This window comes from Mustela putorius, unplaced genomic scaffold (genome assembly GCF_011764305.1).
Source record: "Mustela putorius furo isolate JIRA1106 unplaced genomic scaffold, ASM1176430v1.1 tig00003869_pilon_pilon_pilon, whole genome shotgun sequence".
Classification (NCBI taxonomy): Eukaryota; Metazoa; Chordata; class Mammalia; order Carnivora; family Mustelidae; genus Mustela; species Mustela putorius.
In genome coordinates, this window is record NW_025422021.1 from 2,623,626 (window position 1) to 2,638,472 (window position 14,847).

Sequence of the window (14,847 nt, forward strand, 5' to 3'; positions counted from 1 at the left end):
TAGGAAAAGGAGGAAGTCTCTTTGATCCATTGCACTTTACAGAAAATTTTGAGTGGTTGCCTGTAAATCAAATGGTAGCTTAAAATACAATAGGAAATTTGTTCCTTAATGAATTGCCTACTCTATCTACTTACTGTACTCTATATCTACTCTATCTACTTACTGTACTAAAGTATCTTTTGTGGTAGAAATTATACTGATCACCATACATGTTTTATATCACTTAAATTGGATATAGAAGACTCTGTCATTTTTTTCATTCATTAATGCAACAAAATATATTCAGCGTATACTACATGTCAGACTCTACAGGATACCAGGGATTCAATGATCCAGTACATGTTAGCCCCCCCGCCCCTTAGTCCATGGACTCATAATCTTACAACTTAGAATATACTTCACTGTTCAAAGTATCATAGAACCCTAATGCCAAAAATCATAAAGACTGGATTGAGTAGATTATCTTCGATGTTTTTTCTAATTGCATTTTTATTTAGATTGTTCCCTGCCCATCTCCATTGAGCCAAGGCTTTGGGGGTTTTGTTTTTCACACCCTGGTTTACACATGGTAGACCCAGCAGAGATGCTAGAGTGAATATATCAACTCTAGGCTGTTTTTATTTCTAAAAGATTTTGACTATCTGAGCTGTTACCGTTAGGTGTGAGTGCTTTGTCTTAAGGCTCTTAATATGATCTGTTATGGGGATTGGCAGACTATCATTTTTGTAAACAAAATTTTATTGGAATACAGCCATGCCCATTGATTGGTATATTGTGTATAGTTGTTTTCACCTTATGACAACAGAATTGACTGGTTGCAACAGGCACTTTATGGCCTCTAAATCCTGAAGTATTTACTATCTGGCCTTTGAAAAAGTTTACCAATCTTTTTCTAGATTATAAATTTCTTCTTGAAATGCCATGGTATGTAATTTTGAGAAGAAATTATTCTTTTCAAATTTAAAAAGTTCTTTTTCCCCCTCTTAAAGTTTGTTTATTAGTATATTAGTAATAGTGTACCTATTTGTATCCTGGGTGCACTTGATTTGTTCACTTTTGAAAGGAAATAAATTAGTGAATTGACCTTTAAAATACTAATTGAAACTGAAATTACTATATGATCTTGTCACATTATTAGAGAAGTATAATTAAGTCATTTTAAGTTTTATTAATATTAATTCAGAGGGTAGTTGTTCTAGAATTAACCTCAACATATTTTGATAGCATTTGGAAGAATGTCTTAGTGCATCTATTTTCATTCACTCAAAAGACTCCTAAAATTGCTGTAATATTTAATTAAAATGTTAAAATATTTAATTATTATAAGCCACAGGGAATAACTCTTATAATTGCATTTAGTCTAGGGAAGAAAGTAATTTGTTTTGCAAGTAGCATTGGCTTATTTACCAATGCTCTCAGCATATTACCATGTTATATTGTTTAAAACCTGATTAACTGTTATGTTATTGTAAAATACAATGTTAGTAGAAAGAGTTGAAAATGCATTTTAATACATCAAATTAACATAATGTGGCAGAACTCAGAAAACCTCATTTTAACTTTTTAGTACTATATTAAATTTTGACATAGTACATCTTTTCAGAATTTATGCATTAATAAGCATTTTCTTTAATTGAGGTGACTTGTGATTAATCATAAAAAAATAATAATTTAGTAATGTAATGATATCTGAAAACAACTTCAAATTGTGAATTAAGGCCTTTTAAGTAGATTGTTTTATAAGAAGATTATCAACTTCCAGAACAGCGCTATCGAATAGAACTTTTGCAATGATGAAAATGTTTGTGTTCTACACTGTCTAGTATGGTAGCCACTGGTCACATGTGGTTTTTGAGTACTGAAAATGTGGCTAGGATGACAAAAGAATGAAAATTTTAATTTTATATAATGGTATTTAATTAATTAGCTAGGGGCTAGCATGCTAGACAGCACAGTTCTAGAGTATCTGTTCTGTGCTTCTTTAGGACCCTTTTCAGCCTCTTGCACATGGATATATGCAGTAAATATAGATAGACCTAAGTTTTAAAAATAGTTACAGTAGGGTGCCTGGGTAGCTTAGATGGTCAAGTGTCTGCCCTCCGCTCAGGTCATGATCCCAGCGGCGTGGGATTGAGCCCAACATTGAGCTTTTGGCTCAGCAGGGAATCTGCTCCTCCCTCTCCCACTGTCTCTCCCCCTGCTCATGCTCTCTCTCCCTATATCTCTGTCTCAAATAAATAAAAGAAAATATATTTACATATTTACTTAGGTTGCATCTCACATTGTTAAATATGACAAAATGTCAAAATTGCTAATTGAAAATACTAAGGTGAAATTAAATAGAAGTAAAAATGAACTGAAAGGGTATATATTGTATTTTATATAATAAATATATTATTATATTTATATTTTCCATTTATAGAACACAAATCCATTGCAGTTACTATATTTGGAAAAAGACTAATTTTTAACTTTTTGGTAAATGTTTTGTAGAAAAATATATACTTAGTCAATTCTACAGCAGTGGTCAAAGAATGAATTTAGGCCTTTTAAAATTTTGTCTCCATTGAGCTGTCCATGTTGTCTGAGTTTCTTTGTCTTTGAAATTGATATAATCAACACATACTTCATTATAGTATTTTAAAATTATAAATCATTTGTGATGATGGTATTTCTGGTCCTGGATTAACTCTTGCATTTATTAGCTCAACAGAATTTTTGCACAGGAGTTGTGAAGGCCCAAAAATAGCTGATTAGACAGTATATTACTCCAGTAGTTATGGAATGATTTGATCTATTTGTATAGATTTATCAGTAGATCTATATGTGTAACATTTATTTTGAGGCTAGAAAATCCAGCCACAGAGGTGTTTATTTCCTTTGTTCTTTTAAAAAGACCTTACAACATTTAAGTTAATGTTGTAACTATGCTTATTTATGCTTCTATGAAGACTCATGTTCTACCTTTTCCATACTAATTAAATATATTCCTTAATAATTGAGTTTAAAGGTATATAACTGAATTATTAGGTGGCATATGGATGAGCTGTATTTTTAAAGATTTTGTGTAGACTCTTTTTAGAATATAGTCTATTCAGTAGTCTCTTCATGGTATATCTGTTTCATATAGTAGATATCTTGAGGTGGTTCATACGTAATATAAATTTATAATTTTCTAATCAATCTAATTAGCATGGATGACTATGGAAACTATCAGCCAGGCTGAAGGCTTTGAAAAACTAAACAGGTTGACATAGATTGAATTTCTTAATTTTGTCCTGATAACTTAAGCTCACAAAGCTTTGGAAGTTTTGTGTATTTAAACCCTTATTTAAAAATTCAAACTGTCTCTATCATATTGATAAATTATCATACAGCATGGATTCATTGTTTTATGAATCACTAATGCAATTTTTTTTCCAAATAGAAAGAACTCTGCAACATGATACTTGACTGTTGTGCCCAACAAAGGACATATGAGAAATTTTTTGGCTTATTAGCTGGGGTAAGTTACAGCCTCATTTTTCTTGTTGGAATTTAGTAGAATCACTAGGGTAATCCATAATATGAATATTGTGAATTAACGTGTCTGCTTTTTGGTCTTGTCTAATATAAGAGCAAGTCTTCCCTAAGAGCTTGTTGCTCTTCCCTCCCTCGGGTTTCCCATCCTCTGTAGTTTCCTCCTTTCCTACTTCATTTTGCAGTGCCTTATTAACATTGCTTATAACTCTTCCAGAACTTTTTGAAATTCTTTATGCTTTGTAACAGTTTCCCAAAGAGGACAATTAAATGTTGCCTTTTCAAAATGTCAAAGCATTTTCTGAAGTCAAGTACATGTTCAGGCAACACAAATAGAGCATGAGCTAAAATAAGTTTTTAAATCTAAACTCTACCCACAGAGAAATATATTTGCATGGTATATAAATGTATGTGTCTATGATAAGCTACTTGTATAATTTTGTTTTAGTGTATAAATCCCAGGTAAATAGGGATGATATACATTACCTTCTTTTTTAAGCATTCCATCATATAGCACAAAAAGATTGAATGATATGATATGCAAAATATTTACTAATTTTTGATTCAGTAAATTTAGAAGGATCTAATATGCTGGTAATGGTATTGAGAGTCAGTTTTTAGTGCTACTGACCTTCAGTTTTTTTATTCATTAGCGATTTTGCATGCTAAAAAAAGAATACATGGAATCCTTTGAAAGTATATTCAAAGAACAATATGATACCATCCATCGCTTGGAAACAAACAAATTGAGAAATGTTGCCAAGATGTTTGCTCACCTTTTATACACTGATTCACTTCCATGGAGTGTAAGTAGATGAACCGATATTTATTCTTCCTTCCTCATCCCATTATTCTCGAATAGGTATTAAGTATAATATAACCATAGTTTTCCTATGTAGGAAATGTACTTTAAAATGAAATGTATAGCAAACTTTTATCGTAATGGCTATCTTTGAGGTTATATTCATACAGCGTGGGATTGAGAAGTTAGGTAAATAACGTGAGTGTAAGAAATACCACCTGTGATGATTTTAACAGCCCTTTTTAATAGTGATTTTTACTAGTGATGGCTAATGGTCTTTTCAGGGGAAAATAGAGATTTTCCTCTTCTCTGTGTGTGCACACGTGCATATATACTCATACCCATGTACACGAATAGCTTTATGGTCCATGCATCATGTAGTCAGTTCTTTAGAACAAGATAAGATATCCTTGATACACAAATGAATACTGGATTGGAATTTAAAATACATTCGTGACACTGGAATTTATTGTACAACTGCTGTTCATCCAACAGCCATTCATTAAATTACCAGCTCTGTGTCCAGTCACTTGAGAGAGATACTGGGCATCCAAAGTGAACTATATATGATCTCTGCTTTAAAGGAACATACCATATAAGAAATACATAAGGTAAGATAGGCCCATAGCGCCAGTACAAAATAACAAGTGATAGGTTATAAGAAAAGTGAAGTTGAAAGAAAGAAATTACATCCAAGAGGAAAGAAAGAAAGAAGAGGATCACATTGTACTATACCACAACCTGATAGTAGAATGAGGCAGCAAAGTGACCTTATAAATGTTAAATAGATTCTTGTAATATTGTAAGTACTAAGTATGTCTAGCTGCATTAATAGGTACTTTTTAAGCTGGCCTAGGAGCCTGATTATAATAATATTTTTACTACTTTTTTCCCTCTGGGAATGAAAATGAAATCAAGGTTTTAAACAATCGAAGCAAATGGGTTCCTGGAACATAGAAACTGGAGGTTACTTTTAGTTTTATTTGTCCTAAAACATCTCTATGGCTTCAGTTTTTAAGGCTTAATCTTGGTATTCAGAACAAACCATCACTCTTCCTGTCTTTACCCTTACTGTATATGTACTATACAAAACTGTAGCCTAATGCATTAAGTGGCATTTTGCCCCAAACCCCTATATATATCCACATTTTGATGAGTGAGTTTTAGGAGCTAGTAATCTTTGCTTCAGCATTATATACTTACAGCAGAATATAAAAGCACATTACTCAAGAAAGAATGAACTCTATTTCTGTAGTGTCTTAGCATTATGAAAATTAGCATAGAGAGACAGTCTTAAACTTTGCCAAGAAATAATACTTACTAGGACAAAGAAAGATACAGATAATTCTTTAGAGATGCTTAAAGTTATAAGTGTTGGTCATTTTGTCTTATCTTTAGAACAAAATAAAATTGTCTTTTAATTTTCAGGTTCTTGAATGTATAAAGCTAAGTGAAGAAACCACTACATCATCCAGTAGAATTTTTGTTAAAATATTTTTCCAAGAACTGTGTGAATATATGGGTCTTCCTAAGCTTAATGCAAGATTAAAGGATGAGTAAGTTTATCATTATGCACGTTTTATTCTTACTGTCCTCAGGAATCTTCCAACCTAAATCCACACTTGGTTGTAAAAACAAGAGTTAAGTCCCTAGGTCTTTCTTTCTTTCTTTTTTTTTTTTTTTTAAAGATTTTATTTATTTACTTGAGAGAGAGACAGTGAGAGAGAGCATTAACGAGGAGAAGGTCAGAGAGAGAAGCAGACTCCCCATGGAGCTGGGAGCCTGATGCGGGACTCGATCCCGGGACTCCAGGATCATGACCTGAGCCGAAGGCAGTCGTCCAACCAACTGAGCCACCCAGGCGTCCCTAGGTCTTTCTTCTCCCATTAATTACTACTCTGAATCTCATGTTCTGTGGCACAGGACAACATGCAGGGGTTTTTTTTGTTTTGTTTTGTTTTGTTTTTTAAAGATTTTTATTTATTTATTTGACAGAGAGAGATCACAAGCAGGCAGAGAGAGAGGAGGAAGCAGGCTCCCTGCTGAGCAGAGAGCCTGATGCGGGACTCGATCCCAGGACCCTGAGATCACAACCTGAGCCGAAGGCAGTGGCTCAACCCACTGAGCCACCCAGGCGCCCCCAACATGCAGTTTTTTAATGTTGGATTTTAGTTGCAGGAGAGTAAACACAGAATCAGTGCCTCTTTTAATTTAGTTAGAACACACAATTATTTTGCATGTTCATTGGAGTTTTCTAATGAGTACTACTTAGTCTTATTTTCTTTTTTTTCTTATGATTTTATTTATTTATTTGACAGACGGAGATCACAAGTAGGCAGAGAGGCAGGCAGAGAGAGAGGAGGAAGAAGGCTCCCTGCTGAGCAGAGTACCCGATGCGGGGCTCGATCCCAGGACTCTGGGATCATGACCTGAGCTGAAGGCAGAGGCTTTAACCCACTGAGCCACCCAGCCACCCCTTTATTTTCATTTTTAACCCAAATTTTGAACCTTAGAAAATTAATTAATTTTTGTTATCAATGGTAATTATAAATGTATTTAGATGACTCGGTCATGTAGTTGTTCAAATTATTACACTGAATGAGAATCGTGTTCCAGGACTATCATGTAATCCCTACACCAGCTTTCTTATTTCCAATTTATTCAGATTACTGTTGACTTCTACTTCATTCACACTGCTGAATCATCCTTTCAGATTTCTTAGTGACTGCCTGCCAAGTCAAGTACTTTTTCTCAATCCTCCTGCCCCCGGATTTTCCGGCCTTACTAATGCAGTTGGCCACTTGCTCACTGTGGCTCCTCACTTTCTTTTCATTCTGCCTCACTCTTCATGGTCTCTACTCTTCAGCCTACCTCTCCTCTTTGCCACAGTTTCCATTCTGGCTTCAACATGCCCTCTCTGGGCTAGTCCCTCTCTCCTCTTGGTTTCATAGACTAACCTTACCGGTCCCTGTCTACTTCACCTCTCCTTAGACTTCACCAACATTGCTCAGCTTGTTCGTGCTTCCTTACCTCCATTTCCAGAGCTAGAAATCCCCTCTTTTGGTCTATCCAGCAAAACTCTTAATTATTTTTCCTGTATGTCACTTTTTTCTGTGTAACAGTTTGTCTTGACCCTGCTGGTTAGTCATTCAGTGTGGCACTCAGAACAACATGTCCAGACCACCTTGTATTGTTCCCATCCCTGGAAATAATGATTGTATGCAGTCTTCATCCATGATTTCGCCCTTTTGTTGACTGTTTTTTCCCATCCCCCAGTGCTGTGCACAGTGCTGTGTGTGCATGTGTGTGTATATATATAAAACAGAGATTTGTTTTTACTTTATTGTATACATTCACAGATGTGTGTGTATGTGTGTGTGTGATTGTGTATGTTATAAAATATGTATGTATGTGTGATGTATAAAAAAGTTTTTAAAAACTTCTGTGGGGCGCCTGGGTGGCTCAGTCAGTTAAGCATCCAACTCTTGGTTTCCACTCGGGTCATGATCTCAGGGTTGTGAGATCAAGCCCAGTGTTGAGCTCCGCACTCCTTGAGGAGTGTGCTTGAGATTCTTTTCCCCCTCTCTCCCTTAGGCCCCACACCCTGCACGCCCGTGTGCCTAGGCTCTCTCTCAAATAAATAAATCTTTTTTTAAAAAAACCTCCTCTGTTGTAAGTTTAGTAAATTATGACTTGACCCTACTTATTTCATTTAAATAGCATGTAGCCTAATCTAATAAATTATATAAATCTCTTACTTAATTGTTTTTCATTTACCAATTTAAAAATACATAGAAAATCTGAAAAGTGATTATATAAGAAATTTGCCTTTTTATCTTTAAGCAATGTGTTCTCTTTTGTTCATTTTCTTTTCTTGTTTTAGAACCCTACAGCCATTTTTTGAAGGGTTATTACCCCGAGATAATCCAAGAAACACTCGGTTTGCCATCAACTTCTTTACTTCGATAGGTCTTGGAGGTTTAACGTAAGGATAGTTTTCAAAATTTTATTTTCATCTTATAAAATTATGTCATAGGTGCCTTTAAAGCAGAAACTAACAGAGATTATATCTTTAATTAGGGATGAATTGCGTGAGCATCTCAAAAACACACCGAAGGTCATTGTGGCACAGAAACCAGATGTTGAGGCAAATAAATCCCCTTCCTCTTCCTCTTCCGCGTCCTCCTCTTCAGAGTCGGCCTCCTCTGCCTCTGACTCGGACAGCAGTGACAGTAGTTCAGAGTCTTCCAGCGAAGACAGTGGGTCTTCATCCAGCAGTAGTCAGAGCTCTGCCTCAGGTATGGAAACTCACTTCTAATGGATTGGGCTCTCTTTTCTAACAAGTATATTGCTGGTGATGTTTACAGCAAGGGAAGAAAATAATTTGATTGCTTGATTATTTTAGAGTTCAGTTGTTTAAAAGCCACAATTAATAATATAAATGATCATCTATCCCTGCTGGAGCCTGTAGTGAATTGCATCATTTATAATGCTAAGATTACCTATTGGAATCCTCTTCATAGAAATGAAGATATTTCATTGCAAATACTTATTTGAGTGACGACTGAAATGCCATTCATTCATAGTGCCTATAGTCCAGTTTATAGCTTTTCTAGTAGTTCTATTTTTTAAAAAAATTTTTAAAGAGTTTTTTACTGTAGTGAGGTCATGTTAGCTACTGATAAATGCCATGCGTTCATTGCACACATTGTAAGTGTAAATGTTCATGAAGAGAACACATCCACATGCTAGCTACCCATTACCAGAGTTACTAGCTACTGCTGCTCCTCCCATCCACTGCCTCAGGGCAGCTACTACTCTCATTTGTAATTCCGTAATTCATTGTGCCTGTTTTTAACTTTATAACTGTGTTTTGTGAACTCCTTTGTGTCTGGCTTATCTTTCACAATTACTTTTGTGAGCTTCATCTGTAATACTGCATTTAGTTATAGTTCCTTCAGTCTTATTGCTGTATAGTTTTCCACTGTATGAATATGCTACAGTCTATTTAACATCCCTTTTACTCAGAAGCAATTGAGATATATAAATAGTATTCCTATGAATATCCTTATTCATACTCGGTAGGTATGTACATATATGTAAATGCACATATATGTACCTATCTGCATTTCCGTTAGGTTTGTCCTGGGAATCTCTGGGTTGTAGGTTGTGTGTATATTTAGCTCTAGTAGTTACTGCCAGCTTGACAAGTCAGTATTTCAGTTTAGATCCCTATCCGTCATGTTTGAGAGTTCCAGTAGCTCCCATCCTCTCAGCGCTTTGGTTGGATATCTTCTTCATTTTAACTGTTCTGGTAGATATGTAATGGTATTGCATTGTGGTTTTAATTTGCATTTTCTTGATCATTAATGAAGTTGAACACTATTTTATAATGTTATTGGTCATTTGGGTATTTTCCTTTTTGTGAATGTCTTTTCAAATCTTTTGCTACCTTTCCCCCCTTTTTGTTGTTTTATGAAGTTGTCTCTTCTATAAATTTGTTGTTCTTTAGGTTTTGTGGATATGTATCTTTTGTCACATGTATGTATTGCAGATAGCTAGTTCCATTCCATTCTTGTCTCTCCCAGCCTGTGCAGCTGCCAGAGCTCTGTTGGTCTCTCTGTCCCTCAGCAGTAACCCTGGATCAGCAGATGCTCATAGGGAGAAAGTGGCTGTAGAATGTCAGCTTACTTCTCCATGGTTCCACCCTCTCTAGAAGCTGGCCCTTTTTTTTTTTTTTTAAAGATTTTATTTATTTATTTGACAGAGAGAGATCACAAGCAGGCAGAGAGGCAGGCAGAGAGAGATGAAGGGAAGCAGGCCCCCTGCTGAGCAGAGAGCCCCATGCGGGACTTGATCCCAGGACCCCAGGATCATGACCTGAGCCGAAGGCAGTGGCTTAACCCACTGAGCCACCCAGGCGCCCCTAGAATGCTGGCCCTTAATCAACTTAAAAGAAAGTTGCAAATAGTACAGAAAATTCCCATATAGCCTTCACTCAACTTTTCCTAGTGTTAGTATTGTATGTAACCAGAGTTCCATTACCGAAGCCAGGAAATTAACATTGTAACAATACATTAAACATATTCTTACTTGAATTTCACCAGTTTTTCCATTAATGTCCTTTTTCTTATTCCGGGTTCCTACTTGGATTGAACTGAGTTTCTTCTTAGTCCTCTATAACCTATTACTCTCAGGTTTTCTTGGCTTTAATGGCTCTGAGACTTTTGAAGTCCTCTGGTCACTTAGATTTTAGAATTGGTCCCTCAACTTGGATATCTGTCTGATATTTTTACATGATTAGAATGAGGTTATGCATTTTTGGACAGAATACCATAGAAATAATGTATTCTTAATGCATCTTATCTTGGAGTTCATAATATTGATATGTCTTATTGGTGACATTAACTTTGATCACTTGGTTAAAGAGATATCTGCTCAATTTCTTTTGAGCAGGAAAAGACAGAAACTCCTTTTCTCTATAAATTAATGTCTTGTAGGGAGATAATTTGATACTATGCAAATCTTCTCTTTCTCCTCTACCTTTTGCTCTTTAATTTTAGCATCCATCTTTGGGTCTTGTCTGCAATACTTAACTACTGTGGTGTTTGCCGAATGTGATTTTTCCATTTGTCTTTTTCTTCTGCATTTAGTGATTGAATTTCTTCTGCAAGAAAGAATTATCCCTCTCCCCCACCCCCACTTACTTGTTAACTTTACATTTTATCAGTGTGGACTCTTGGGTATTTATCTGAATTAGTTAAAATCCATTACTATAATTTATTTTGTTGTTCAGGTCATTTCAGCTTTGGCAGTTAGGACTCCTTGAAGTTGACCCTCTGTTCTTTCAACATACACTATCCTGTCCCTTTTTTTTTTTTTTTTTTGAGCACTGCCTTTCTTTATAATATCTCAAGCTGTTCAAGATCTTTAGTGCCTTTAAGCACAAGATTTTAAATTTGCATCTGGCGTTTCTAGTTGTTTTCAGCAGGGGCACTGGTCTTCCACAGCTTTTTCCATCCTTCCTAGAAGTAGAAATAGAGTAGTAAAGGATTTTTTTAAATGTGCCATTTTCTGAGAAGGTCTGTTTCGTTTTCCCCAGGATCAACTCTGTTTTCTTCCATCACAGTGTCTTAGTCTGAATGAGAGATAGTCTTATTGGCCAAAATGCATATCATTTCTTACTTTTTAATGCATATTTAGTGGCAGGATAAAGTAGTTGGAACTTTACACTCTTGTTCTCTGGCTTATTGCACTTAAAAGAGTGTGTGTGGCAGCCAGAATTGTGGGACTCTCAGTATTTTATATTATTAGAGCAAGATTGCATTTGCCCACAGGAAGTCTTATTCTTGAATTAAAATACGTTAACATTGTTCATTTAATATTCACCTCTTAATTCTAAAGAATTTATTATTTCATGATATCTGTTTTGAGAACAGATGATAACACAGCTTGAATTGCTGCAGTAAGGAATCTTGCTGATTCAAAATAAATTTGCCTCATCATACAATTTCAGTAGAGAGCTTTCTGTTTTATTAGTAAAATATTAAGTAGCATAAAAGCAATATGAACTGTCCCAAAATTAGAAAATTATAAAGCAAACACCCAACAGTGGGTTGGTTGCCTATTATGGTAGGGCTCAGGGTTTTTTGTCAGCACTGCCCTGAGAGTGGTGAATAGTAGGGACAGAGAGACGTTGATTTAGCACGCAGCCAGATGGTTTCTGCTTGGGTAGCTGCAGCTCAGTTGAGCTGCTTGGTAGGAACCAGAGAAATAAATCCTTAGTGGCAAACCAATGGACTATGCCAAGGGTAGGCATTTGGCAGAAGAAATACAGGTTGGTACAGTGAAATTTAGGTGGAGACAGGACGAAGGTAGGCAGTTTTCTACCATATGTTCTTTCTGTATATGTATGAATTTGACAGAACTTTTGTTCTTCTCAGCACCTTTGATTTATGTACGCAAAGGAAATAACAGATAAACTGATTAAATTTGTTTTATAGCTTAAAATTTCACTGTGATTATTTAATATTTGTGATTGTATCAGTAAGATTGAATTGTTCTCCGCCATTTCAAAAGACTTTTCTCAGAAATCAAGATAAGGCCTATGATTATATGTCTTTTTTTTTTTTAAAAGATTTTATTTATTTATTTGACAAAGAGAGAGATCACAAGTAGGCAGAGAGGCAGGCAGGGCGGGTGGGGGGGAAGCAGGCTCCCCACTGAGCAGAGAGCCCGATGCGGGGCTTGAAGCTTCTCTTCCCGGTGTAGATACTGCTTCTCTGATAGCACTGGAGAGCAGAACTATTGTTTTTGTAGGAAGAGGTTTTTATTTGAAAAATACATATTCATGCTGTTAAACACAGTAACCCCACTTCCCCAGCTTTAGAAGTGATGTCGCTCACATGTGTGCTCACTGTGTTTTTATTAACATGTCAGATCTGATTACTATTCCATATGACATAATGCACAGGGCTGGAATTTCTGTTTTTGAATAAAATTTGTAAGTGGAAATGTACCTGTTAGTCACTTTATAAAAAATTTTACATTTGCTATAGTTTATTTAAAGTTTCTGTTTATAGCTTTGAGTCTAAGGATCAAAACAGTACTTTGGTGATAAAATACATATTCTTAAAAATTACTCATCTTGTAAAATATCCTGTTGTAAGACTTTCCATTCAATTTAGTTTTGCATCCAGTTTGTCTGAATTAATAAACCTACAGTAGATTAATAAATGTAATTGTTAAATTATTAAAGTAAAGATTAAAATTTAAAAAGCTAACGATTTCTTTTACGTATGCAGATAAAGATAGAAGAAAGAAGGGACAAGGAAACACCAGAAGTAAGGAAGTAGATAAATTGATCAGGAAACAACAGAGCCATGATAGGAAACAAGAAGAAATAAGGCCAGAGCAAAGGCATCGGGAAGCACGGACTGAAAGAGAAAGAAGGTCAGAAAAACATAAAGATAAAAATTCAAGGGATCCAAATTGGAGAGATCCCATAACAAAGTACACTTCAGACAGAGGTGTTCCTTCTGAACGAAATAGTTACAGTAGAATCATGAATGACAGAGACCAAGAAGCACACACAGATTTGGAAAATAAGTATGGTGATCCCAAGAAGAAGAGAGGAGAGAGAAGAAACTCTTTTTCTGAAAATGAGCACAGACACCGAAATAAAGACTGTGAAAATATTATAAGAAAAGATAGATCAAAGTCAAGAGAAAAGAATAGAAAACATTCAGGTTCTAGAAGTGATGAAGATAGGTATCAGAATGGTGCCGAAAGGCGATGGGAAAAATCTAGCAGATACTCTAAACAATCCAGAGAATCAAACAAACATCAGGACTGGCGAAGAGAAAAGTCTCCAACAAAGCAAAAAAAATAGTTCTACAAAATTACAGAAACTGAACATGCCTTATATTCAGTTGAAACAAATTATTTTTTACATTAACGAACTTTATAAGAATTCTTGTATAAAGTACTGGTTTGTATTTGTACATTTAAAAAAATTTTTTCATTTTAACATGTTTTATAATTGATACATCTCAAGGCCCTCCACATAAAATTATTTGAGAAGTTTCACCAGAGAGGGATGTAATTCTTGCTTATATTTTGTTAATAAAATGATGAAATGCTCATTGAATCAGTGATTTTTTTTTCATTGACCAAATTTTTTTTTCCTGATAATGTTTCCAGTTGTTTATAGAATTATTATAATGAATTATCAGTGGCTTTTTTTTTCTTTTTTAATAACTAGAGACCAAAATAGATGAACCATTTCAATGTAATATTTTTGCTTTGTCAGTGAGATGCTATGAACCTTTTTAGGAGTCACTTTTTTTTAAAATAGGAATTATTTCAAGTTTCATATTACTTCTTGAACAAAGTAGATATGTATAATTTTTTTAACAAGTGTTTTGATGAAGCTAAGGGTGTATTAGTCTCTTAAACAGATGCATAGCTATATTATTTAGGATTAGGACTTCTCTCATCAGTAACATTTCTTCTCTTTGGACTGCTAGATTAATGTTTAATTGAAATTCTTTGTGATTAGTGCTTTTTCTCAGCCTTGAAGTTATATCGTTGGTAAGGTAATGTGTATTTAACTTTTAATTTAGGTTAATAGGTCATTGGAAACATATAGTCATGAGAAATGTGAACAGCCTAACTGTGAAATAATTCCAATTTTTTAAAGAATTTTGAAGGTTTCCTTCATTGTAACTCTCACCAGTTAACATGTGACCATATTATTTATTACTTTTGAAATAAAATATTGCCTCTGAAATTTTAGATTTGCTGACATTTAACCTACTTACCAAATAAGACTGCTTATGCTTGTTCACTTTTAAAGTACATAAAGTCCATTTTAGCTGATGTCTGGTTTCAAGAATAATGGGACCACCATCTTCAATGTTTGACTTTTAGGCATTCTCTGATTCAAAATGTTTTTTATTTTTGTTAAAAACTTGAGTATAAATAACAATAAAATCCATATAAATAAATAAATACTATCCTCTCCT

The 14,847-nt window shown here is 34.8% G+C and overlaps 1 protein-coding gene across 2 annotated transcripts in view; it reads left to right on the plus strand.

Annotated features, from left to right (window-relative positions):
- The window catches only part of CWC22 (CWC22 spliceosome associated protein homolog), a 59,522-nt gene extending 44,905 nt beyond the window's left edge, over positions 1-14,617 (plus strand). For both annotated transcript variants that reach the window (XM_004768957.3, XM_004768958.3), the window contains exons 15-20: positions 3,428-3,505; positions 4,173-4,325; positions 5,750-5,877; positions 8,205-8,306; positions 8,402-8,619; positions 13,126-14,617. In XM_004768957.3, coding sequence (XP_004769014.1) covers positions 3,428-3,505; positions 4,173-4,325; positions 5,750-5,877; positions 8,205-8,306; positions 8,402-8,619; positions 13,126-13,712 — 1,266 coding nt within the window. In that variant the 3' untranslated portion in view covers positions 13,713-14,617. The remainder of the gene's footprint in view (positions 1-3,427; positions 3,506-4,172; positions 4,326-5,749; positions 5,878-8,204; positions 8,307-8,401; positions 8,620-13,125) is intronic.
- The last annotated feature ends 230 nt before the right edge of the window (positions 14,618-14,847 follow it).